Genomic DNA, 26,149 nt, shown 5'->3' with positions numbered 1-26,149 from the left:
ATGTGCATTACCACAATAAGACACTTGAAGGCAGATGCCACCTTACTTATTTGACACCCTACCAATGGTCCAACGAACTCGGGGTGCGGCTGTAAGTCTTATAACCTATTTACTCCTCAGCCTTTGAAATAATCAACTTCTATCTCGTAGTGAAGGCAAATCTTATTCTAATCTCACTAATGGACCCTACAGTCTTTTCAGGTAGCTGCAGTAACTAAGAGGCCAGGCCTTTTGAGTATATTTAAACACTTCACATGAACTGTGCCTCTCAACTGTCCCAGGGATCCTGGGTTTATTTTGCCACCTCTGGCCTTTCTTGCTAATGTGGAAAAGCCACAGTCATAGACCCCACTGCTGGCCCATCTGTAATGTGTATTCCTGCGTGGACAGAATGGCCACAGGAAGTTATTTTTAGTCAGTGTTTGGAATGGTTTTATAAAAATGCTATACATTTTTTAGAGAAGTACTATCATGATAGTTGTTTAAGAACAAGCAGTAAGGTCACTGGAGCATCTGAGTGCATTTTATCTGAGATAGGATGGTGGAGCTAATAGTACAAAAATGTAGTGTGGGAATAGTAAGGGGTTGTTTAATGGAAATTGCACGCTCAAGTGTGATGTGCATATGTGTATATGGAGGGGTACTTTCTGTGCCCAACTACACTGTTTTAACCAAATGAACCAAAATAGCAGCAGATGTTGCCAAATATTGTTTTAAATTGGATATCTGGGGTTTTTTAAGTTGTTTCCTTTCGGTGACTTTGAGATCTCTTTATTTCTCAGTCTTCTTCTGAAATAAAGACTAACTACCTATCAATTATAATGGACCCAGATGAAGTTCCCCTGGATGAGCAGTGTGAGCGGCTCCCTTATGATGCCAGCAAGTGGGAGTTTGCCCGGGAGAGACTTAAACTGGGTAATGTATTTGTTTAACAGATTCCTAAACCCATACTGAACACTTACTACATGCAAAATGCTGTGCTTTGAGGGATGCAAAAGTAAACTAGACTGGGAACTCTACTCTCCAGCTGCTCACAAACTAGCAAGGGAGATGGACACAGAGGTAAATAATTCTAATTAATAGAATGCTGAGACCACAGTACAAGGGGACAAAGGTGCACCTATTCATCCTTTCAGCAGTTACCAAGCACCTTCCTGAGCAGCAGACATCCGTCTGAGCTCTGGGGATACAAGGGTATTTGAGTCTCTTCCCTCAAAGGGTGAAGGAGATAGTCACAAAAGTAGGTAAGCAAAGGATGGGGGGAGGATTAGCTTTATCAGGAGGCTTACAAGTACAGGCACTCTTAAATAATGAAATTTTTGAGGAGTTAGAAATTTATAACCTAGAACACAATTCAGGATGGCAAGGAATAGTAAAATCAAACATTTGGTGAAAGAGTTGGTGCTCTTCAAAGCTGTGGATCTAAAAACCCCTTTGCCCAAATCCACAAGTCACATACTTTGAATTTCCCTGGGTGTTTGGAATGTCCAGACAGAGAAGAAAGTCCTAAGGGGTCACTGAAGTTTTATTTTTGAAGAGCAAGGACTATTGTTTTCCAGGTAACATAGATGTCATAAACACCAGGCGATTGTGCTTTCCCTTAGCTTACGTGCACCAGTTCCTCTGCTCAGACATCACAATGCAAATCAATCTCCAGCCCATAGTGCTACAAAACAATAGAAGCCTCAATTACTCTTGCCCAGAATATTTGGATTGTGGCTTCTGAAAGTTTTCCACTCACTCCCATGTGTATGCCAGAATCATTAGTAGTTGGAACTAGGAAAAGAGATCACAGATCCAGTGTTCCTGGAGCGTGTCACTCTCAGAGTAAAGTGTCTGTTGTTCCAAATTCAACTGCATTGCCTCCCCTTTCCGCACACACAGACTATATTGGTGTGGGGGTGTGAGGGGAGAAATGGCTTTTCTTCTTGTTCTCTTGGGCCTTGAAATGATTCCACTGACATTTCTTAAGAATACTTGGCCCCAAGAGTATGTTCTGTTTGGCTTGGGGCAGAAAACTGGAAATCAGCAAAAAGCTGGAAAGACAGGCGAAAGCCAGCCATGGCTGCTGACAGAAAAAAAAAAATCAACTAAATTTAGAGTAGTTAAGGGCAGGTGGCACACGAGATGAGTTCCTTCTGCTAGTCTAAATTATATGGCAGCTAGCCCAGTCCCTCAGTGACCTTGGCAGGGAACATGGGATAATTTTCCCACAACCATAAGCCCTTCTCAGGCCACAATGCTCTCCATAGTTACTAGTCACAATCAAACATGCTTCTTCCAGTGTAGGAGACATGAGCTTTCTGTCCCATTTCTTCATTCCTTGGTCTAGTATCATTGTGATCCATATCACATTAAGGGAGATGGCTAATCCTTTCACCAGAATTCCCCTAGGGGCCTGTGGGTGTAGATAATCTCATTTCAGGAGATTCTCCTTGTTGAAAATCTTTCTTATGGTTCTTATTTTTCCTGGAGTTGCCAGATGCTACGATTTGACTAATGTACATGTGAGTGTCTTTGATGGGTAAAAGAAAGTGTGTCAAGTCAGCTAACTCTGTCTTTCAGTGCAGAGTGTGGCTGCAAGGGCTAGAGGAATGCTCCTCCTACTAACATGGGAGCAAAGAGGCCCAAGATTTGTTTTTTAAGCCAAATAAATGACAGAAGGTAATCTGAAGTAATGTCTGGCAAGTGAAAGTAACCAAGATTATGTCTGGATGCATGGAGAGAAAAAGCTGGTTTGATGGGCAGAGTTAACAATGGGGTTATAAATGTAGAGAAATACACAGACAAAGCTGCATCTGATTTCAGCTGTATGTACTCTATTGGTACTCTCAGCAGCCCTGGTGAGAGAAGTGAGAATGTGTTAGTACCTGACTGACACAGTTGGAGTTTGGGTCAAAGGTGTTGCTACCATTGAAATTCCTGAAATCTAGGAACTAAAGAAACCTGTTTTGTTAGTGATTCCTCACTAAACCTAGGAGAGAATTCAGCTCCTATAAATTGATAACAGAAGTTAGGATAATGTCTGACATTGCATCTTTCTATTGGAAAATAAAGTCAGAATTACCTAATAGGGGAAACAACACAGGGAGCCTGGAATTTGGCAAGTGGATGGTGCCTGAGCTGGTGCTGCCTCTTGTAAGACCAGCCCTGGATGCCAGAGAAGGGCTCAGCCCTATGCTGCTGTGTACTCTCCCCAGAGTGTCCCAGGGACCCTGGCCAGTCAAGGACATTCTTGGACGAGATTCCCATATCCTTTCACTGTATGACAATGACCTAGCGCTTTTCCAAGCTAGTTAGTGGCATTTAGGTAACACCAAAGAGGATTTGAAAGGAAAAGAAAGATCAGGCAAGGTCAAGTCCAGTGTGACTGGGCTCTCCTGAACCTGGAACCATAGGTCTGCAGAAGGATTCCAATGCACTAGATGATTAAAGAGTCTTTAATAGCTTCATGCTGTTCTATGAGGCAGCACTCAACTTCCAAAAGAATAAATGAAAAGACTGAGGAAAGCCAACTGAGCACAAGCTTATCCTCACCAACAGGAGCAAAGTCCCCATACACTTGTTAAAATAAAGTGTGTTGTGTCAGCTAAGAAGGGAATGTATGGGGGCTGAACCTGTGGAAAAGAAAAGGATTCTGCCTGCCCCAAACAAGCAAGAGTCTTCAGACTATGTGGAGAGATGTCCCAAGACAGAGATTACTGTACTATTTCACAGGCTCAGGACACTTTTCATATTAGATAGCAGAAGGCACTGCAGAAGAGAAACATTATGCTTTTTTTTGTGTGTGAGGGGATTAGCCCCTGAGTTAACATCTGTTGCTAATCCTCTTTCTGCTGAGGAAGACTGACCCTGGGCCAACATCCCTGCCCATCTTCCTCTACTTTATATGGGACGCCACCACAGCACGGTTTGACAAACAGTGTGTTGGTCCGCGCCCAGGATCCAAACCTGTGAACCCCGGGCCGCCAAAGTGGAGCACGTACACTTAACCACTACGCCACTGGGCCAACCCCCAAGAAAGATTATTCTTTTACTCTAAAAAAGTAAGAAATAAGCCTCCAACCAAAACGTACCAATTATTACAAATCTAGAGAAGGTATCTTGCAGTGCTCTTTCCATACATGCTTTCAACATCCAGCACCTTCAGGGTCCACCCAAGGCTCTTTTATTTAAACTAAGAGTCCCCGTTCTGGTCTATTTCTTGGACAATTTCATCTAAAGAAGGAAGCAGAGACTATATCCCTGCACATGGTGCATGCTGTGGGAGGAATGATCTTTATCAGTCACTACAGGTGCCTGTTTGACCTGAGGAAAAGAATGTAATTTCACCAGTGTTCCCCTTCTAATGCAGAGTGCATCCCTATGAGATAGATGCAAAGAGGCTCTTATAATTATGTTGGTAACTGAACTCTGCCCATGGCCTAACTGGATGCCTGGAGTGGCTGGACTGGAAGATACTAAGCAGAGGCAGGATGAAGACATCTTTGTTACTGAGTAGTTGTGCTTAAAAGTATAAAGGTTATAATATGATGAGGAAATAGGAAAGCTTCATTACAAACTTTACAAGAATCTTAGGAAAAAAACCTATGTCCTTTGGGGAAAGGAACTGGAGTATGAGGAAGGAAAGGAGGTAGGTTGGTTAACTAACTGAAGGCACATTATCAGGACAGTCTGCGAAAGAGAACTTGGTTGGGAGAGGAGGTGTCGTGTTAAATCAACACTCTAACTACCAGGATTTACTTTTAACCAGAGGCATTTTATTAGCTTTTTTCCCCTCCCAGAAGAACCAAAAGAGTGACTTCTTTGGCTCACTCTTCCTTTTGCCATATCACACTTGAGGTATACTGTTTCTCTAGGTTCTATTTAGCTACCCGTTTTCTGATGGTACAAAAGGAAGTCCCCCGATGTAAAAGGTAGCTGAGGTCTTCCAGAGGGTGCCCTCCTCACAGAGCATCACTCTCAAGGTCCCCACCTCATGGGCCCCTCTAGTTACCCATGACTGTATGAGATTTGCTTTGAGCATCTCACAAATTCCCAAATACTACTCTTCATTCTGCACTAATATACAGGGACCTTCTATGCAACAGAAACTGGGCTAGGTCTGGGAAGATTCAGACTTGTCATTGCCCCTCTGAGTCAAGCTGTCTCATGCAAGGGCCTTTTGGTGTTCTTAGACCAATTTCAATATGGGGGGGGTGCATTCCCCCGACACCAACAGACAATTCTTGGACACCAGCAGGGTGTCCAAAAATTCAACTCAATTCTGATATTATCTACCCAAAGATAGTATCAGATTCTACAGGTTAAGGGTTCAGTCCCACAAGACTGCCCATTTAAACCATGGGCCCATTTAGAGCCAGTTCAAACAGACCCCATCTCTTATCAACAAAGTGATTAAGGATTGTCTTTCAGAAAAACTGCAAAGTCACGTAGCCAGGGCATGTGCAAAAGAAGAAATCATGACCTGAAATGACCTTGGAACCAAAGATCCTCCTTCCATGGAGCCCAAGGACCAGGACACGACCAGAACTTGAAAGCCAGACTCTTATCAGAAGCAAGAGGTCCCTCATTCAGGAAGATCTGGTGTTAAAATTCCTTCCCTACCTCATGCAAAAATATTTAGAACCCCATCATAAATGTTTTGAACCCCATCATAAATGTTTAGAACCTCAACATAAATGTTTAAAACCTTACCATAAATACCTGAAGCCCACCAATCAAAACCTGTCCCACCAGTGTTTCTGCATGCCAACCTGTTCCCCCTAACCTCAAATTTTGTCCCAAATCCTGATTCGGGGAGACAGATCTGAGGGCACATGCTCCCTGTCTCCCTGGAGATCAATCTCGCAGAATAAAAGCTGATTTCTCCCCTCAAAGGCTGGTGCCATAATTAATTGGCTTGTTTATGCACATCAGGCAGAGAACCCCAATTTTGTGCAGTAATACCCTGTCCCTCTCAACTTCAGACACCACTTACAAGCCCGGGTTGTTACCTGTGCTTCTGACCAACTGGCTACAGACTGGAGGTTCCAATAACCCCTCCTTTGACTTCAGATGACAGTCACAAGTCTGAACACGTTGTTACCTGTACTTCTGACCAACTGGCTATAAATCAGAGGTTCCCATGACCCCCTCCTTCCTTGGGTTTGACTAACTTGCTAGGGCGACTCGGAGAACTCAGAGAAACATTTTACTTACTAGATCATCAGTTTATTATAAAAGGATATAACTCAGGAACAGCTAGATGGAAGAAACGCATAGGGCAAGGAATGGGGAAAGGGCACGGAGCTTCCGTGCCCCTGGGGCATCCCATTCTTCCCAAGTCTGCACATGTTCACCAGCCCGGAAACTCTGAACCCTGTCCTTTTGGATTTTTAGGGAGGCTTTATTACATATTCATGACAGATTAAATCATTGGCCATTGGCAACTGATTCAACGTCTAGCCCCTCTCCTATCCCCGGAAGTCAGGAGTGGGACAAAAAGTCCCAGCTCTCTAATCACATGGTTGGTCTCCTGGCAACCAGCCCCCATCCTGAGGTGGGGGCCTAAAAGTCACCTCATTAACATAACAAAAATAGCTTTACGGTTTTCATCACTTAGGAAATTCCAAGGGTTTTAGGAGCCCTACTGCCAGACACAGGATGAAGACCGAATATGTATTTCTTATTTTAAATCACAATATCACAAAGGGTGAGGAAAGAAACAAGTTAACAATCATTATAGCATAGCATAATGGGTACCATGAAAGAAATCTTGCTTTGTTATTGCATTTGGCAACCACCTCTCTGTGGTTGAAACAAATTACTCCCAGTGGTTGATGGGCTCATGTGCTGAACCATGAAGATTTGTAATCACCATGTAAAGACATGTTAGAAATACTAGGAATATTTTGTCTGGCAAGGAAGTCTGAGAAATGACTTAGTGATTATTTTTTAGCTATAAAGCATTATTACAACCAATAGCAGTAACCACCATTCTCTACCTCTCCCTTTCTGCTGAAAACAGATCAGAAGAAATGACCTTAAGTGGCAAGAAAAGTGGCTTAGGTTAAACACAGGGAAATCTTCTTAGTAATAATGTTAATACACAATGGAAGAGATAACCCAGGATTTGGTAGCCTATCCCTCCAGGAGGAGTTCGTGAAGAGGAAACTAGCCATCTACCTGCACCAAATGCCTTTGAGGGGTTAAGTCTAGCTGTGAAGGATGAGGGAGCCTCAGAAGCACAGTTAAGAGTTGGAAAAAAGATACTCCAGAAATGTGTCCCTTACTTTGACTCTTTTGGGGTGAGTTCATTGGAGATTCCATTCAAAGTTACATGCCTCACATACACACATAGGAAAAAAGGCACTTCCTTCCTGAAAAAGACTTAAACTCACCCTGTTGGCTTGGCAAACAAATCAATGTGTTCTTTTCATTGTAGGCAAATCACTTGGAAGAGGGGCCTTTGGAAAAGTGGTTCAAGCATCTGCATTTGGCATTAAGAAATCACCCACATGCCGGACTGTGGCTGTAAAAATGCTGAAAGGTATGGGTGCTGTAGTTTGGCTTTCAACTGACCCATTACATTCCCTATACGTTGGTACAAGTTGGCTATGGCCTAGGAACAGACACAAGCTATTTCTGCTCTAGCCACATAACTTTCTTCTACTGCTGGAAGCCCCTTTATTTCAGGAGTTTTAGATTAGGCTAACAAGAGCTCAGAATAAATCTTGTAAATGAAACAATCCAGCACTGTCCATGGGAAAACAATTGCTATCACCTCAAAGATCTTTCTCCTATCACATTTCAGACTCTAGACTACCAGGGACTTAAGCCCACTGTATCCATGGGTACAAAATTTTGGAACAATCTGTTATGACATTTCAAGGAAATTTAGCTGTACATCATAAATCCCAAAGGCTTAGCTGAGGCTTGACCTAACTATAAAGTGAAACTATGAAGCTAGAACAGTTGAGTTAATCAGAACTCTAAACTATTTTATACTGGCACGTCCCAACCATAAAACATTTCCTCTTTAGAAATTAAAAAATAATAATAAAATCAAATTATCCTTCTTGTGTTGAAAGATGCTACCACTCTGTGAAGCTCTGGGAGGTAGAGCCAAATCACACAGTGATTTATCACCACTACCACAAGACAGATTGAAAAGGAAAATCAGCGAAAATCATGTAAACCAAACATCTCAAAGACTCATAGGTCCTTTAAAGTTTAGAAAATACTTCATTTCCTCATTTGTGACTTAATTTTCATGTTACCTCAATGCATTTTAAGATTCCAAAACCAAAAAGAAACAGGACTGAAACCCAAAGGGCAGTTTTCAGCTTTTCAAAGTCTCCAAGATATTGCCAGGGGATTTTAAGGCATAGGAAGCTATGCACCCGACTAAGCAGGTACCTAGCAAAGGCTCCAAGAGAAAGGGCCATTTGCTTAGAGAGACTTCATAGCTCTTCATTTTCTTCCAGCACTGACACCATCATTGCAAAAGTCCCATGTAATGATATTTTCCACCTCAAAAGACTATCCTTGTCAAGCAAAGGCTCTGATAAAACTCTACAAAGAACCTGACAGTTTTACTCTAAAAGTAACCAGGAAAGAAATTTTTCATCTACAAGTCAGGACTTTTGTTCAAGGTGGACTAAACAGATGATGGCAGGCATTTCCGTGAGAATACCTGCATTCCAGCACCCCACCCCGTACCCCCATCCCAGTGAAGAGAAGAGGCATCAACATGTCATCTATGTAAAAAAGCACCAGACTAGGTCTTTAATATATTAGTGTGAACCATATGAAGTTGCCCTTTTTGTTATTTTTCTCTATATAGCCTTGTGAGGTAGATATTATTATCCCAGTTTGCAGATGAAGAAACACCACCCAAAAAGGTTAAATAGCCTCTGCAAGGGCACACGGCTCACCTGTGCAAAAGCAAGGGTCTGAGTGCAAGTCTTCTAGCTTTGAGCGCGGTGCTTTCTCCCACACCACAGTGATATAGAAGAGACACTACAGAGACCCTGCCTCCTGGAAATGGCCAATTGCTCCAAAATCCTCAAAATGATCCTGGCCTGTGTTCTGGAGGCAATCTAGTATACAACCTTGAGATAAATCGAAACTAAATCTGAAAACATCTGCCTCCTCAGCTGGTCCCATTTCCCTGCTTACTACCACACACTGCCTCTAGGAGAGCTAAGTCTGCTGTCCATCATTGGGGGGTCCCAAGATAACACCTGTGGCCCTGCGTATAAATGGAACAATCTAAGCAAAAGAGCCTGGTTTTTCCTCTGTGCTAGAGGGGCATAAATGCACAGAGGGATTGATGAGTTTCATGGGGGAAATTCTGACTTGAGATTTTTTAAAGGCCCAGAGAATCTATTCTATGTAATACAGAAATACTGTGTGTAATATCTTAATAAATGCGTATCTTTTTTTTTAAGCCATCAGCTTTGATTGAAAAAGATCGCCAAATCACCCACTAAAAAACCGTTTTCATTCAGCTTTCTTGTTTAAATTGGTTGGTCATCTGTTTCTAGGAGAAATTGAAAAGGCAGAATGTCAAACAAAGGTCATGAGTCAGAAGCTCCTTCAAAGTGCCCTTGAGCAAAACCTTTAAACTTTTTGGGCCTTTTGCCCACATCTGAGATGAGAAGAGTAACCATATTGTTCATTTATCTAACAGATATTTGTTGAGCATCTACTGTGAGCCAATCCCAGCCCCACTGGGAGGCTTCCAGAGTTTATCTGGTTGTTATTAAAAAATGATTTGTGCTTATGAAATACCATGTTGGTATGTACCACAATGTTAAATGTACATCTTTTGACCCACTTCCAGGACTGTCCTATGGAAATACTTGCACATATGTACAAAGATTACACACAGGCAGTCTATTACAGTATTAATTGTAATGGCAAAAAAAATTGTAGACAGGCTAAATGTCAGGAATGCCATTAATCAATTAAAAAGAATGGAAAAAGTCTCTGACATATTAAAAAGAGGGGGGAAGCAAATTTTAAAAAATACATACATATGATCCCATTCATGTAAACCAAAAACAGACTTTTGATTGGGTATATATATTCATAAATGCAAAGAAAAAGGTCTGAAACTCCAAACGATTAACAGTGCTTGCTTCTAGGAAGGTAAGTGGGTTGGAGTGGCTTTCACTTTTTACTTTATATACATCATATTGTTGGAATATTTTACAGCCATATTATATGACTTTTTTTATTTCTAAAAATAATTTAAAATTTTTAAATGCCTTAGAAATTAACCAGTAAGGACAAACAGACAGAACAAATTTAATTTAGGCTTTAGACTCTGCTAATTCTTAGACTGGTGTTGTTTATCTCTGAGAATGAAGTTGAAGTGAGATGCTTACGGATCCTCACAACTTGAGAGAACCCTGAGGACTCCAGGGAGGAAAAGGTTCTAGGGAGAAAATAACACACTGCGAAGATGTTTACAGAAGTGGCCATTCGCTCTTGCAGGCCCCTTGTGCTCCTTCTTTGTAACTCCTCAAAGAGGGGAGAGTGAGAAAAAGAGGGGAGGTGTGAGCACATCTCCTGCCTGCAAGGTTCCTGCTGCGCCTGGTTCTGACAGAAGGGAAGCCTTCAGGAGGTGCTTTCACCAGGTGCCCAGCTCTGAGTCAGCACATTACTGAACAGGACTAGGTCGACCAAGAGGAAATGTCCAGTGACTAACCCCACCACTGCTCTGGGCCTTACTGTAATCAAAAGGATGTTGGCTCAGGAGGGTGGGAGTAATAAAAACAGTCTGGAGACTTGGCCTTTCTGCAGAATGTAGGGAAGTTAATGAAGCAACTGGCTAAGCACTGACAAATATGGAGGGCAGGAATGCCGCCTCCGGCGGAAAGAGACCCATTGTCCTGTTGCCTTGACTGTTCCTTGCTTCTCACACAGAGGGGGCCACGGCCAGCGAGTACAAAGCTCTGATGACTGAGCTCAAGATCTTGACTCACATTGGCCACCATCTGAATGTAGTCAACCTGCTGGGAGCCTGCACCAAGCAAGGAGGTAAATGGAAGGGGGGCCTGCTCTATCTCCCGGTTCACACGCTAAGAGCAGAGTTCTCTGACATACAGCTCTTTTCTCCCAGCCCTGTTTCTCACCTCCTGGAACATGCCCTCTCAACAGACCCAGAGGGAACATTTCTGCCCATTTACGGAAGGGTGCTCCCATTCTAGAAATGCCTTCCCTGTACAGTTAATTTAAAGGTTCTGCAGAGGACTCCCTTTCAGATCTCCTTCCCCAGAATCAAGGTCAAGTGGAGGGCATTTTTCTCTCAGAATGACTTTGAAGGAGTGTGACCAGAGCTAAGGTGAAAGCACAGAAACTTGAGCATTACTTGAAGATTCACCTAAAGGAATGAATCACTACTGGTAGGATCCCAGGAGGAGGTGATATGGGGGACAACCAGAGGGCCTTTCCCTTCAGACAGGCCTTCCCTACTGGGGCAAGTGGCAAGGACAGGGCTATGGTTATGATTGAGGGCTCCAGCATGTTCTTGAAGACCTTTTTATCCTCCCCCATGGCAAGGTTAGTGCTTGGGTGTAGATGTGTGATCATCGCTTGAGCCAGAAAAAAGGTGCAAAGGGCCTGTGCATATAAATGTTTTCTGAGCTCAACAAAGGTAGCAGAGATGAACGGTAGTAGGGCAAGATCTACCTGCTAGGAGTGGCAGTGGGTGGAGACAGAAGCTGGGGGCTGGGGAGACCACAAATAATAGAGTCCTACGGCCCTAGACACAGCCGGCCTGCTTCTCCATTACCCTTGAGTATCGACAAATGATAAACTCTTTCCCAAATTCTCTGCCTTGGCAACCTCATTCTGTTTGCCTCAACTTTGCCCCGTAAAACTGGCCAGGGCTAATTAGAGAACCCACCTCCATCGGCGCCTCTGAGCTCCCCGTTGTCGTTGGCTTCAGAATGGAAGCCCCTCCTGAGGTGAGGCTTGCCGGACCTCAGGCAGGCACCCAAGATCCTCGCAATCCTCCTCAGTGATGGGGAGACAGACAACCTCTGGAAGCAACTTCCTGTTCTGTAACCCTGAGGGAGGAGGAGGTGCTGTCAGGGTTTCTAACAGACACTTTTAAACCCAGTCAAGTCCTGATAGAGGCAGAAAACACTCTACTGAGAAGAGCCTGACCTCTGCGAGCCACGAAGCAGAAGGAGGGCGCTCAGGGCCTTCCGCACAAGAAACGCACGCAGCCCCAGCCTGCCCACTCCCAGCATGCCCTGGGGCAGCAGCCCGTTGGAGAGGCTCTGGGGTCACTCCCGCTTTGACCCGGAACTAGAAGTTGTCCTTCCGCTGCAGGCCTGGGGCCCTGTCCCGGAGAGTGGTGGGGGCAGTAGGCAGGTGGTGGGTCTGATGAGGGGCCCAACCGGGCGGAAGAGGCCTTTAGGGCGCTCCAGTGCAGCTTGGTTTTCCTTCCTTCCTAACCGTCATACTTCTTTTTGACCAGGGGTTGGCAGTGGAAGGCCAGCCAGCCTGTGAACTTAAAATGGTTTGGCCGTTTTAAATAGTTGGGGGAGGGGGGAGGGGAATGAAAAGAATAATAATGTTTCGCGACATGTGAAAATTATATGAAATTCAAATTTGTGCGTTCATTAAGTTTTACTGGAGCATAGTTACTCATTTGGTTGTATCGTCGTCCATGCTTGCTTTCATGCTACAAAGGCAGAACTGAGTAACTGTATGACCTCCGAAACCTAAAATATTTCCTGTCTGGTCCTTTACAAAAAAAATTTGCTGACACCTGCTTTAGACCTTCTTACAAGCCCCAAGGCATACTGTGCAGACCCCCGCAGACGGCCATGCTGCTGGAGAGAGACAGCAGGGACGGAACCAGCCTGTTCTCTGCACGGAGAGGGAGGAGCTGCTTAACAATTCTGGGGCCGGTGTGACAGTGTCCTGAGGCCCCTCTGCTAGCCCAGGTCTGGCTAACAGGTGGAGAGGGTGGCTGGCAGTGACAGGCTTTTGGCTGGCTTTTGCCCCCCACCCCCGAAAGGCCTTTCTCTTTTCTATCCTACTCTTTTCTTCCTTCTACTCCAACTACTCATACCCACTTGTCTCCAATTCCTTTTCTATTTTTTAAACCCCTTCTTGTGTCAGCTTGAAAAAATGTTTCATCCCTAAGTTGCATCCCTAGGCCATGCTAATATAAAGACAGGGCGGCCTGAGGTTTCTCAGGTGGACTGAAGGCTGGCAAATGGCTGAGTGGCTTGGTGTGTGGCTGAGCATGTGCTGTTTTGGCTGCAGGGCCTCTGATGGTGATTGTTGAATATTGCAAATATGGAAATCTATCCAACTACCTCAAGAGCAAACGAGACTCATTCTTTCTCAACAAGGTAAGGAACTTAAAGGTTGGAGGTTTTTAAAGACAGCAGAGAGTTTCCATTTAGGCTGTAGAAGCATAAAGCAAGAGAAACCTATATTTTTCCATTAATGAATAAGTTTAAAAATCAATCTCTGCCTTTTCTTCTTTTTTTATTTTTTCTATCCGTGCTAATATATCACATTCTTTGGGGGAATAGCATAGAGAACATTTGATCCCAGTGTATACACCGATAGTTAGGGGTTAAAATTTACTAGCCATCTACCTAAATACCTATCAAATTATCTTGTTAATTTTATTTCTCTCTCTCTTTCTCCATATATACACAGACCCACACAAATCATGTCCTCACTTGTTTCTTAAAAGAAAATGATAGCAAATATAATTGTCTCCATTTATTAGATTAGAGAAATTAAGGACTCAATCAATTGAGTGACTTTACAGTCAACAATAAGCCAGTGATGGGGCCAGAAAAATAATTTTCTTCCCTTCCTACTGCCCTTTCACCCACTTCCTCATGCCCTCACCATCCATGTCACCCCTACACACATACTGAACCAGCCTTACTCACTAAAATAAAGCTGTGTAATAAAAGGAACACATGGGTCCAAGACCTGAAAGTAAACAAAGCTTAAAAGAGATTATTGAATGGAGAAGAAAGAGTTTAGTAAAACTTTGCCGGTGTGACCTATCCCACCAATGTTGTGTCCTTCACTGGGCTGGAAAAGCTCGAGGGACAATGATTCAACATTATTAACCAATAATCAGCAATGTCGGTGCATCCACGTAGTGTGGTTGTTAAGCACTCAGACTCCAGAAACAGACTTCTGGGTTTAAATTCTACCACATGAAATCTGGGACCTTGGGCAAGTTATTCAATCTAAGTTTCAGTTCCCTCATTTATTAAATGGAGGTAATAATAGAACTCAACTCATGGGATTGTTGAGAGAAAGAAATTCAGTTAAGGGTGCAATAAATATTAACTATTATCGTCATCATTATTGACCAATTGAGATAGAAAGATTGGGTGAGTCCAACTTAGTGCCACTGATCTATATGATCTGTGTGGTGGATAAAGTATCCGACATCCAAGAATGATGCCCACCTTTGTCATGTGGGCAAGATTCTTTGTGTGGCACAAAAATAAGAACCACTGGACAGCTGGCCCATTCTCTCATCTCTCAAACTTTGATCCAACCAAAGACACGTGTGTTCTTCCAGACTGCCAACATATATGCAAGAATGTGTTTTCCCCAGTTTTAAACCATGCCCTCTGATAATTAGAATCTTGAAGCTGAAAGGGATCTTTGTGATCAGCTAGTTTACACTCTCACATTATCGATGTGCCCATAGAAGTCAAGTGATTGGTTTAAGGCCACACACTTACCCAGAGATGAAGTCGGGAAGAAAGAACTCAGCTCTCTTGACTCCCTTTCCAATGCTTTTTACATGCACTACATTGGAGAAGGAGGGGAAAAAACATAAGAAAAGTGGAAATTGGTGCCTTGGGCTGAAAGCAGTGCAAATTCCCTTCAGTCTTGAAATCCTGGACTGGCTTCAGGAAGAATTAAGCCAGCAGAATACCCCAGGGATCTGGGCAGGATGGAACGTTTGGATTTGTGCGTCCTTTGTTTTGAAGAGTTTGCTTCCTTCTCTGGCTATATTTAATGATTCGCCTCCCTGTTGGTGGAGCTTAGTGTTTTCATGGAAAACACATGGCTGTATTTCATATTTGGAACCTAAAGGAATATAAAGAGAAGATGAGGGAAGAACCAAAAGGCTAAATAGAAATGGGTTATTTCATTTTCTAAATAAATTCACCAAGATCTTTAAATATTATTTGTAATAAATTCACTGGATTCTGCCAGAGTCCCAAAAGTTCAGTAAATCAGCCTTTATTTAACAGAGATAATTACCAATAAACAAAGCTGAATATACCATTGATTGGGAGCAGTGAGTTGAGGTGAGGGTGAGGGAGCTTGAGTTATGGTCCTTGGACACATGCCCCTGGCTGTGACTTCTGGGAGGGTGAGGAAGAAGGCTTCCCAGGGAGCATTTTCACACAGCTGAGCCATGAGTGGGCCTGTCGAGCACTTTCCCCCCCCCACACCCTTGCCAGCATTCTCTCCCTGCTGCCTTCTGTCCTGGGAGGGGTCTTGTGAAAAATAAAATTCCAGTTCCCAGATGAGCAGAATCAAATCTAACTGCCGCAGGGAGACGTAATAACAAATAGTTATGTTCTTTACCTACTCTCAGGTAGCTCACTTGGGGTGGCACTGGGTGTTCACTCTGAGGCCTCCCTGCCCTCCTGCAGCACAGGAAGGTCTCTTTTCAGGGGCCAGGAGCCTCCACACTGTCAGAGTTTTCTGGGCTGACCCTCCTGAAACTCCCTCCTGTCCTCTGCTTGCTCCCACTGTGCCCCCTAGTGGAGGGATCGCTCCTACTGTATGACATTTCTAGGAAAAGCCAAGAAAGGATGGGGAGCCTGGTGAATCTTAGCATTGCCACACCGTGCAGGTGGATCAAGGGACACCATTGAACTCCAGTCCCTCTCAACCCCTGTTTCAGTATTGCCATCTAGCAGAATCAAGCCTAGGTACATGGTCCAGTCATGAAGCCACTGGGAATGCTGAGTTATTAGATGAATTACTAAAGGTGAGAAAAATCTTTTCTGGTTCCACATGAACACCCAGAACCAACAACTCCTTTCCTATGAGTCAAAACATAATAGACTGATAAAGCTTTTCAGATGAGGACAATGAAACCCAGAAAAGCAAGGTGATTTGCCTAAGATCATATGGTCGATGGAAGAGCCATATTACAAATCAAGGCTTGGATGTCCAGTCCAGGTTGAAAGGCCTTTTCTATCCTTGTTAGGATCAAACTGTATCTTTGTTTTGAATGGAGGGGAGAAAAAGAAATGTTCTTGTTCCCTCTTTCCCCAAGGAAAACAGAGAAATTGGTAACACAGCCTTCTCTGATTACTCCTCATAGGGATTACAAGTGAAGCCTCAAGTTTACTGGGGATCCTTTTCTATTATTCATATCATCTTTCACAAGATGGCATGTGGCATGGAAAAGTGGTTAAGGGCACAGACTGGAGTTCACCAAACCGGGGTTCAAGCTTTGCCATTTACTAGCTGCATGTGACTTTGATTACTTGACTTCTCTGAACTGATTTCTTCATGTATAAACAAGAACTACTTCATAAAACGGTTGAAAAGATTAAATGAGAAAATGTATCTAAGATTCTTAATATACTGGCTCACACAGAGTATGCTCTCAGTAAAGACCAGCTGCTATTAATGTTCCTTTATCCTACCTAAGATGCTCTCTAGAAGCCCAGTCAAGAGCAGAATAGACTCCACAACCCCAGGAGTAGCCAGGCACCTGGCCACCATAGGGCCCTTGCTACTAATTTACTATACATTTTGTGGAATGACATTCTCCCAACTCAGGTGATTGCCAGCTTGAGGGACTAGTTTCCCCTTTGCTTTCTGGAGCTCCCTTTCATCTGTGTTCTTCTTGGTCTGTTCAAAGGATGCAGCATTATACGTGGAGCCAAAGAAAGAAAAAATGGAGCCAGACCTGGAACAAGGCAAAAAACAAAGACTAGATAGTGTCACCAGCAGCGAGAGCTTCGCAAGCTCCGGGTTTCAGGAAGATAAAAGTCTGAGTGATGTTGAGGAAGAGGAGGGTAGGTATTAATTCCTTCCTGTCCTACAGTCTGAGATATTTTTACAACATACTTGCATCTCTGAAATTTTTTTCTTATTTATCACCCTAATAAACATCCGTGGGAGACTCAAAGGGTAATGTCCTGAGGAGATAAGATTTGAATTAAGATTATTTACAGAGTTACTAATTTTGACAGGGAACTGTACAATTGTCTCCCTTCAGGCCTTTTTGTCTTAACGGATCATCCCCCTCCCCCCATGCTTGGGTAAAATGGGCTAGCAGCCTGGAAAAATCCCTGATATTCATGTTGAATCTCAAATGCTCTTGAAAATGAACTCGGATCTACTTGTTGGTTTGTTTTATGTTTTGCTAACATTGTTCCAATAAAGTGGGATTTGGTGGAATAACAAGAGCCATTACAAACAGTTACGATTTTAATGCTTTCCAGATTCTGATGATTTCTGCAAGCAGCCCATCACTATGGAAGATCTGATTTCTTACAGTTTTCAAGTGGCCAGAGGCATGGAGTTTTTGTCTTCCAGAAAGGTCAGCCTTGCTCTTTACTGTTTTTCTTCTTTGCCAGGCCTGGACATGTGGCCATTCATGTGAACAAACAGACACCTTTGCTGTAAATCCACTTTTTCTAGTATTTATTTGTACTTCTGTCCTTAAATGTAGAGTAAACTTCACAACAAATGCCTTAATTCGTGCTGATACGAGTGAGGAGTTTTGAGAACAATGAGTCTTGGATACCAGTGGGTAGAACTGAATTCTAGAAGAAAACTTCACCAGGTTTCAGACTAGAGAAATTTGACACCCGTTCTCCATACTGCCCTCTGGCTTATTTCAGAACCGGTCAGAATCTCAGAATACATGACTTCACAGGAGGGCTTCTATTAATACCTCATGTGGAGCCCTCCCACGAAACTGCAGCTGGACCAAGATCTGATCTCACCAGCTTAGGATAAAAGGTTGTGGAGAAGTTTTGCTCCCTGGTAGAACTCGATTGTCAATTTTGTTTACCAGGATGCTGTCCCCCAAAACAGTAGCAAAGCAGATTGAGGCCGTTTCTTGACTTTTGGACCTCAAGGGGCCTATATTTGTAAAGAAGCACTTTATGTCTATGGTAACTCCACGTGCATTCAGTGTTGCTTCCTTTACATAAAGGAAATGGATCCTCAATTTAAGAAGAATAATGACACTGAAACGGCACAGGAAATTAGTCGGGTAGATTAAGGAAATGCATTGATTATGCAACTATTTTATTATAGTGCATTCATCGGGACCTGGCGGCACGAAATATTCTTTTATCTGAGAACAATGTGGTGAAGATTTGCGATTTTGGCCTTGCCCGGGATATTTATAAGAACCCCGATTATGTGAGAAAAGGAGATGTAAGTCAGTCTGATGTTTGACTCATTTATACCCTGTCATTTTTAATTCACAGACCGAAGCCCTTGGTAAATCTTTACACTTCCTCAGTAGTAGTCCCTGAAAACCATCATGTGCTTTCTGTGAAAACAAGCAGTCTAGATGGGCTGTGTTCCAGAGAGTCCTTGCGTGAGGCTCAGAAAGGCCGCTGTCTCTTGGTTCTGTTCTTCCCTAATTCCTGGTACCTGTCCTTTGGGCAGTGCTGCCTGAGATTGCTAACCTGAGAATTGTTTATTGGGGCCCTCGTGAGACCAAATCATCACCTCCCTTTGACTCCTATGGGAGTTCCCTGTACCACTGCAAAGAACAGCCTGGACTCTTTCCCTCAAATAAACCCAGATGATTGATTCAGCAGGTGTATATATCTCAGGAAAGGGTGGGGGAGGGTATTAGTAGTGTCTCACTAGAGAGAAAATTTTTTACCTCCCCTTCCATGCCTAGCATCTCCCTGCTGGCTCACAATGGCTTCTCTTCCCTGCTTGTTTTTGGACATAGTGTTATTTTTCACTTTTGTGGGTGACCTCCCATGTCCTCTCTTTTCCGGCCTATACCCTGAGGGCTTAAGCCTGCGTTTGGGCTCTGACGATTACGCTACAGGAGTGGTTCTCAAACTTTGGTGAGCATACGAATCACCTGGAGGGTTTATTAAACTAGTTTGCTAGGCCCCACCCCCAGAGATTCTAATTCAGCAAGTCTTGGGCGGGGCCTGAGAATTGGCCTTTCTAACAAGTTTCTAGGTGCTGCTGATACAGCTGCTCCCTGCACTATACTATGAGAACCACTGCTCCACAGTCTCTTTTTTTTAAAAGGAAAAAAAAACCCAACAAACTTTCCTCAGGAGGAGCCCTGATTTGCAAAGATGACATCTACCTATGTCAGTCTCTCCTTCTTTTCTGTCCATCTATGTCTCTTTCAGCCTCTGCCTGCCCTTCCCCCTTCTGTTTTTCTCTTTGTCTCTCCATTATCCCATACTTCCTGTCAATTCCCATCTGTCTGAAGTGTCAAGGCCTAACTCACTGAGATTCCTGCTATCTAGAAGAGAAGGACAATTTGTCTGCGTGCTTGAAAGCCAGCCGTATGGTCTCCTAAATACAATCTATCACTTTCCTTCTTTTCAATGCCTTTGCCCACTCCCCCCATTCAATGACTTTCAAAATCCTGTCTTTTTACATAGGGATGCCTTTTGAAATCCTCCTTCTTAAGAAAAGTTTCTGGGAATCATTGATTTTCAGGATGTTTTCTAACTCAGATCACTCTTCCAGGTCCCTGTGGAGTGCAAGCTTTTTTGGGGAGAAGGATTTCTTACAAGGTCATAGTTAGGATGTGCTGGACACATAGGAGGGGCTTGCTAAACCTTTATTGCCTTCATAGGAATTGGTATAGCACACAGCTCTCTTTTAGTGTAACACTGCGTGTTATGCGAGTTTTCTCCATGTTAGGAAACCATGGCTGCTCTAGGAAATGATTTATGGGCCAAGTGCTAATCTGGGAGGTGACCCCATGGACACTTGGGTTGAATATGCTTTGTTTTCATGTCCTTCTGCTCAAGGCCCCCTTGCCCTTTTCTAGACGCGACTTCCTCTGAAATGGATGGCTCCTGAATCTATCTTTGACAAAATCTACAGCACCAAGAGCGACGTGTGGTCTTATGGAGTACTGCTGTGGGAAATCTTCTCCTTAGGTAAATCTGGGGGAAGGAAGAGATCAAGTAGCCCAGAACCAAATGTCTGCATCCTCTGCTGAGTGTTTTTTAGATAGATACAACCTTTAGATTGGCATCTAAAAGAATTGAAAGCCCTTAAAGAGGCATGGGTCCATGTAGAATCTCAGATGAGAAATGGCACATGTATGCGTGCCCTATGCTTGACAGTACTTCGTTACAGATGGTTTATATGAACATGAACAAAGTCAGACTAGTATAAAATCTGAAGTCAGGTTTATCTTTAGCCAATCTGGCTACTCCTTTCTCTGTCCTTTGCCTCCTTCTTCTAATTCCTCAAATACCCCGATTCCTAATGCCCATCCCTCTTCTCTCCCCGCATCACCTCGCCCCCCTCAGAATTTCTTAGGAAAGGCCCCAACAAGCACAGCTCAACCAGTGTTAGAAACAAGAGGCCTTTCTGTTGCCTCTGATATTAGCACAGCTAACCCTGGACACTGGTTTATGCCAGATGAACAATGGGAACACTCATATTTATTCTGCTTCCAATAACATCCACTATGGGTGCCTGGAAACCTTGTTCAATGCCCCAGGCACACAGATGTGCACAGAGCCCACATCTGCTTGCAGACACGCACTGATGCTCTGAGGCCTCCCAAACATGGGGTCTAGCCAAGAGTCTTTTGGACTTTGCCAAAAATTTGACTTTCAGAGCAAATGAAAGTCACCCAGTAACATCCCTGGTTTCCTGTAATGTGTGAAAATCATTCCCGTGCTTTCAATGACAGGCACCTGTTGCTTCCAGTCTTTGAAAAAAGCTTGGCGGCCACAGTGGCCTCACAGTGACACACTGCCAGCACTGCACGCCTCCCAGCTGCTTCCTACCAGCAGTAATCACTAGAAAGTTCAGACAAACAAATGCTAAGATAGACTAGATTTGAGGTCTGGAACAGAGCAGATTGGGAGGCCTTGCTTGCCCCTACCCCCAGCCAAGAATGCCCCTAAAATGAAAGATTACATTGATATCCTGGACAGTAAAACTGGCAAGAGGCAAAGTCTAGGCCCCACTGGCACCCTCTAGTCCACAGACTCCTGCCTACGGGCAACCGCATCCCACACCATTCAGCCTAGTTCTGGAGCTCAAGGCGCCCCCCCTTCCCTCAGGCCCCCCTTCCCTCAGGCCCATCTTAGCAGCTAGTCCTCAGTGCTGGGAGAAGTTTACAAGAAAGTGGTGAATTAAAGTCATTCTTACTGAGGTGTGAATGATCCACAAGTAACCTATTCCAAGTCTCCTGGCTTTTTAAAAAGAACTTCATTAACCCAAGGAATGAGTCTCTAAATGATGAGATTTCTTTAGAGTTCCTTGTGGGGAGAGGGAAGAGACTCTTCAGATGACACTCTTTCTCCTGACCAGACAGACTAGCCCTAGGAATGACCTGTGGGCTCAGCCACCCAGCACCTCAGGACCAACCAACCAAGCATGTGTCACTAGCAAGATTTGCTGAGCTTCTCTGCAGGTTGTGCTGTACATTGAGATCCATTCCAATCACTGGGAATTTATTACTAAAACGTCACTTTAAAGGGAGGAAACAAACACTGAATTGCCCCCTCATGGTCTTTTGTACCCCAAAGCTATAATGTGCCCTGTGTTTTCTCATGTTACCTCCTACAGGTGGGTCTCCATACCCAGGAGTGCAAATGGATGAGGACTTCTGCAGTCGCCTGAAGGAAGGCATGAGGATGAGGGCTCCCGAATACGCAACTCCTGAAATGTGAGCCCTTGGCTTCCTCCATCCTCATCTGACACTTCTCTCTCACGAGGACACCTCAGAAAGGGGATGTTTTGTTGATTTTTAGAATCCCAGTCCTGAGAGATGCAATGGGTTCCCCTTTTCTTCATGGATGCCCCTGCTTAGCCCCTCTTGGGCCCAGTTGTGCTGGGAGTATTTTCCAGTAGTGGGGCACACTGTCCTTGATTCATCCCTACCTATTTCCTCTCTTGACCACTGACATGACTTTTTCAAGGCCTCAATCTGGGAACTGAAGTTACAAATTCAGTTTTGAGGTATGAATCCAAGCAAACCTAACAGACCACCTGGGAACTGAATGCAAGACCTGGTCCTCACTTACAAAATGGGAGCCAAATGAGCTAAGCAGACACAGGGACGAAGGGCTGGAAGTCACTGTTGACCAGTCCTCCATCCACACTAAAGACCCATGAGGGGATTGGTTTGGAATACAGGGGAAGAGGTATAGGAGAGGAAAGGAGGAATTTCCCGATTGTAGTCGTTAACACTCCACAGAAGCCTACGTGGGCAATGAGACTTCTTTAAACTCATTTTAGGAATCGGCTCAGCAGCTGTCTGGAACTTCTTCTTGAGGTGGCTTCCTGCTGTGTGGTCCTGTGACTCTAGGAAGATGGCAGGCTCTGTGTGAAGGCTTTCTCCATTGTACAGATGCTTGCTTGCCTCCCTTGGACACTCTTTTTTCCTGAGGCTTTGTGGATGTTTTGCACTTTGAGGCCAGAGCAGGAATGTGATGACGCTTGCAGTTTTTTTGAGCTGCTGACAAGGACTTGGGCCTCCCCGAGGCGGCACCACCTTTCCTGAACTGGCAGGCGTCCCTCCCCATCCCACTCACACAATGGGGTCCTGTCAGAAGCCCTGGGATGGCCTTTGGGGAGGAGTCAGAGGGAATGAAGGAAGTGTGGGCTTGGCCAAAGTGCAAGGTTGCTGCCTCTTTCCTTCATCTTCTGGAGACAAGGCTAGGTCAGATCCAGGACTAGGACAAACACATGGAGGACAGGAGACTCAGGCCCATGAAGGCGGGCTGGGGAGCAGCCTGAGTGCAGAGGGGAGCGAGGGGACCTGTTCTTGTCAGTGTCCTTATCAGGAAAGTGCAGGGAGCTTGAGGCAAGGCCCCTTTCTGAGAGCTGGGGACAGAGCTAGGTTAGGCCCCAGGACTGCATCTGGGCTGGAGAGTGTTGAGGTATTGTAGGTTTTTAATTGCTTGCTTACCTTTACCCGGCCAGAGGGGCAGACACCAGGAGATCTGGTTTAAAATGAGATACTTTACACTTTGCAGTTTTCAAAGTGTTTCCCCTACACAGTCTCATTTGAAGTTCCCAGCAACCTTGAGGAGCAGGCAGGCAGATACTATTTTCTGAATTTGGTGAGTAATAAAACTAAGCCTCTGAGAAGTGAAGTGATTTGTCCTCTGCCAGCTAAGTAGCAGAGGAGACAGATTTAGAAGCTGGTCCTTTAGACTGATCTCCATAAGTCAGAGGACTGTTAAATTAGGAATAGATCCCACATTCCTCAGAAGAAGTGTTTCTCTAATATATACACTCGTGCTTTGAATTAAATATACCCTTCTACTTTTCATATAATCTGAAAATCACAAGAGTAAGTTCTCAATTACTAACAGTAATAATAATAATTGCAGTCATTAGTAAATAACAGCATTTAATATTTATTAACTAAATAGTTATTTAGTGCTTATTAAGTGCCAGACACTGTTTTAAGCACTTTTAACATATATTAATTTGCCTAATGCTACTAACAACCCTATAAAGTAGGTACTATTGTTATCTCCATTTTACAGATGAGAAAACCAAGGCACAGAACATCTAAGTGACTTGGCACATTGCTGATAAGTTAAGCAAACCCAGTCTGAGTCCAGAGTTTACAACACCATGCTGCATACCTGCAGGGTATATTTCCAATTCTTATCCAGATTCTGGTCCAGAATAACTCTAGAGGTACAAGGTCATATCAACTTTGGACTAAAAAACTCCCTTGGGCTTTATCAAATCTTCGAGTCTTTACATAAGCTCTCTCAGGTAGCACTTGTACCTCATGCAGCCTATAGAGAAAAGGATGGTTCCTCACTTCTGGGGAGGAGTTATTTTAGAAATTATAAAAGGTAAGAAGCAGCTTTATGAAATGTTCGTTCAGAAGGCCAGAATTCAAACTTTCAGCCATTCTCAGGCATCTGAAAGCTGATGATAGAGTAATTTCCTTCTTGTCTGTTCCAACAGTGGGAAGGCCTGGGTGAAGACAAAGTACAACTCTCAGAACTGGGATTCTGTGACCTGACCTTGGCCTAAAGTGGTGTGCACTTGAGAGGATGAGTGATGCCTAGAAAGGAAGCTCTTCTATAGGCCCCTCACCTCCGGCTTGTTTCAAGAAGGGTTGTTGGGTTGGGTGCAACTGGTATCTCTTTACTTTATTAAACCTATTTACTTAGTGACACAAAACTGTTCAATGTTGAGTCACTGGTTCCTTGCCCAGAGCCTGTTTAATAAGATGTCTTTCAATAAGGGAATAAGCAATGACTGTTTTCTTTTCCTTTGGTGTTTGCTGAAGTGATTTGCATTGAATTTTAGGCAAGAGGAGTGGAAACTAGAAATCAGAAACCAAGAATCAAAAATAAAAAACAGCAAGTAGTTGTAGATGGTTCCTTTGCTAGATTCAGCAGAGAGAAATCAGGGCGAGTCCTGCTCACAGTCCCTGCATCTCCCCAACTGGTGCTTGCTCAGTGGTAAAATGATGCTGGTTGAGCTAAGCCTGGGACCTCTGCTTGACACAATACTCCCTACTCTCAGGGCTCCTTTTGTTTGCCTGGCTCAAGCCTTTCTTGCTTTGGCTACCTTTTATACATTATTTATGTATATATTTAGTGTTCTTCCAGCAGCCTCCGAGAATCTGTTTATTGCTAGAGATAACGGAGCCTTGGATGATTAGGCTTGACTGTAGTAAGGGGGAACCGCCACAACCAATGCACCTTGGGGTGAGAGATCTTAGACTTTTGTCTAGTGCCTACCTGTCTCTGTAGTATTCATTTATGTACCTTTTTAAATAAATCAGTAAAATGTGTAAACTTATCTTAAAATGAGATCCATATAGGATTGTGCAGACTGTCTATTTTATGCTAACTTCAGACCTTTGGCCACCAGCAAGCTGGCCCAGGTTGCCTAAATGGAGCAGGTGCCTTGAGCCCTGACTCTGAGGCACTGCTGGTCAGGAATAGTTAGGGACCTTGGGCACTGCAGCCCCTGTCCTGTGTCTCCCAGAGAGCAAGGACAACAGCCCAGAGGTAGAGAGTTAAGAGTTCGCTTCCCCACTCCCAGTCTCTTGGTGTCTGTAAATTGAGCCCTAGTGCAGTGGACCTGACATTGGCCCACACATCACACCCACCAAAGGGCCCTCACAGCTCTTGGAATCCCACACTCCCCGGGAGTTAGGTAAAATAGGTACAGTAGATGAAATACAGGAGTGAGAGGGAACCGGAATTATCTTCTGAGAAGAGTCTTGACCCATAGGTTTGGAAAAGGTAGGAGAATTTGCAATTCAGACATGTGATCTTTATGAGCTCCTGTCCCTTAATCAAAAACTTAGGATATCTACTTGCTGGGTACTTGGCAGAAAGTAGAACCTCAATTCCACCAGCCAACTATTAGGAGAGCTTGCTTTTGAAGATCAGTGCCCATGGAGGGTGTCTGAAGACCACATGGTGCCACCATTCCCCTGGATACCTAGAATTTTTATCCTTGGGTTAAATCAGAACCTTGGGTCACATACAACTGGACCACACTATTTTACCTCTCAGAATTGTTTTTACTGTATGGCATTTTTTTTGCTGTTAAGGCTTTGGCAAACATTGAAAGACCATATACAAGACAGTGCCATGAAGTTGTTGTTACCTGTATGGGAATGATGTTGTTGAGAGGCATCTAGGAGAACCTCCTTTCAGATTTCAGTTCTAGGAATAGCCACGCTTCTTCCAAGTAACTGGCTTGTTTTTAACTTCTGGCTTATGTGCATCATATACTTGATTATTCCTTCTTTTCACCAGCTGCCTGGAAGCTTAGAGCATTGCCTCTATCAATACTCAGAATCATGATATAAATTTTGTTTATTAACTTGCACCTCTTTTCTTATCTTTATTTTACCTTCCTCCTGATAATATTTTCTCCTTTTTTAACCTTCCTATATTTTTACTGTCTTTGCCACCTCATATACTTTGAA

At 43.8% G+C, this 26,149-nt stretch overlaps 1 protein-coding gene across 1 annotated transcript in view; it reads left to right on the top strand.

Moving 5' to 3' along the window:
- The window catches only part of FLT1 (fms related receptor tyrosine kinase 1), a 183,103-nt gene that overhangs the window by 143,278 nt on the left and 13,676 nt on the right, over positions 1–26,149 (top strand). The window contains exons 17-25 of the mRNA XM_058547936.1: positions 783–915; positions 7,427–7,531; positions 10,918–11,031; positions 13,276–13,364; positions 16,892–17,048; positions 17,478–17,575; positions 18,301–18,423; positions 20,030–20,141; positions 21,793–21,892. Coding sequence (XP_058403919.1) covers positions 783–915; positions 7,427–7,531; positions 10,918–11,031; positions 13,276–13,364; positions 16,892–17,048; positions 17,478–17,575; positions 18,301–18,423; positions 20,030–20,141; positions 21,793–21,892 — 1,031 coding nt within the window. The remainder of the gene's footprint in view (positions 1–782; positions 916–7,426; positions 7,532–10,917; positions 11,032–13,275; positions 13,365–16,891; positions 17,049–17,477; positions 17,576–18,300; positions 18,424–20,029; positions 20,142–21,792; positions 21,893–26,149) is intronic.

The sequence above is a fragment of the Diceros bicornis genome, chromosome 9, assembly GCF_020826845.1.
Source record: "Diceros bicornis minor isolate mBicDic1 chromosome 9, mDicBic1.mat.cur, whole genome shotgun sequence".
Taxonomy (NCBI): Eukaryota; Metazoa; Chordata; class Mammalia; order Perissodactyla; family Rhinocerotidae; genus Diceros; species Diceros bicornis.
The sequence above is the reverse complement of the archived record's forward strand: the minus strand, read 5'-3'. Positions and strand labels throughout refer to the sequence as shown.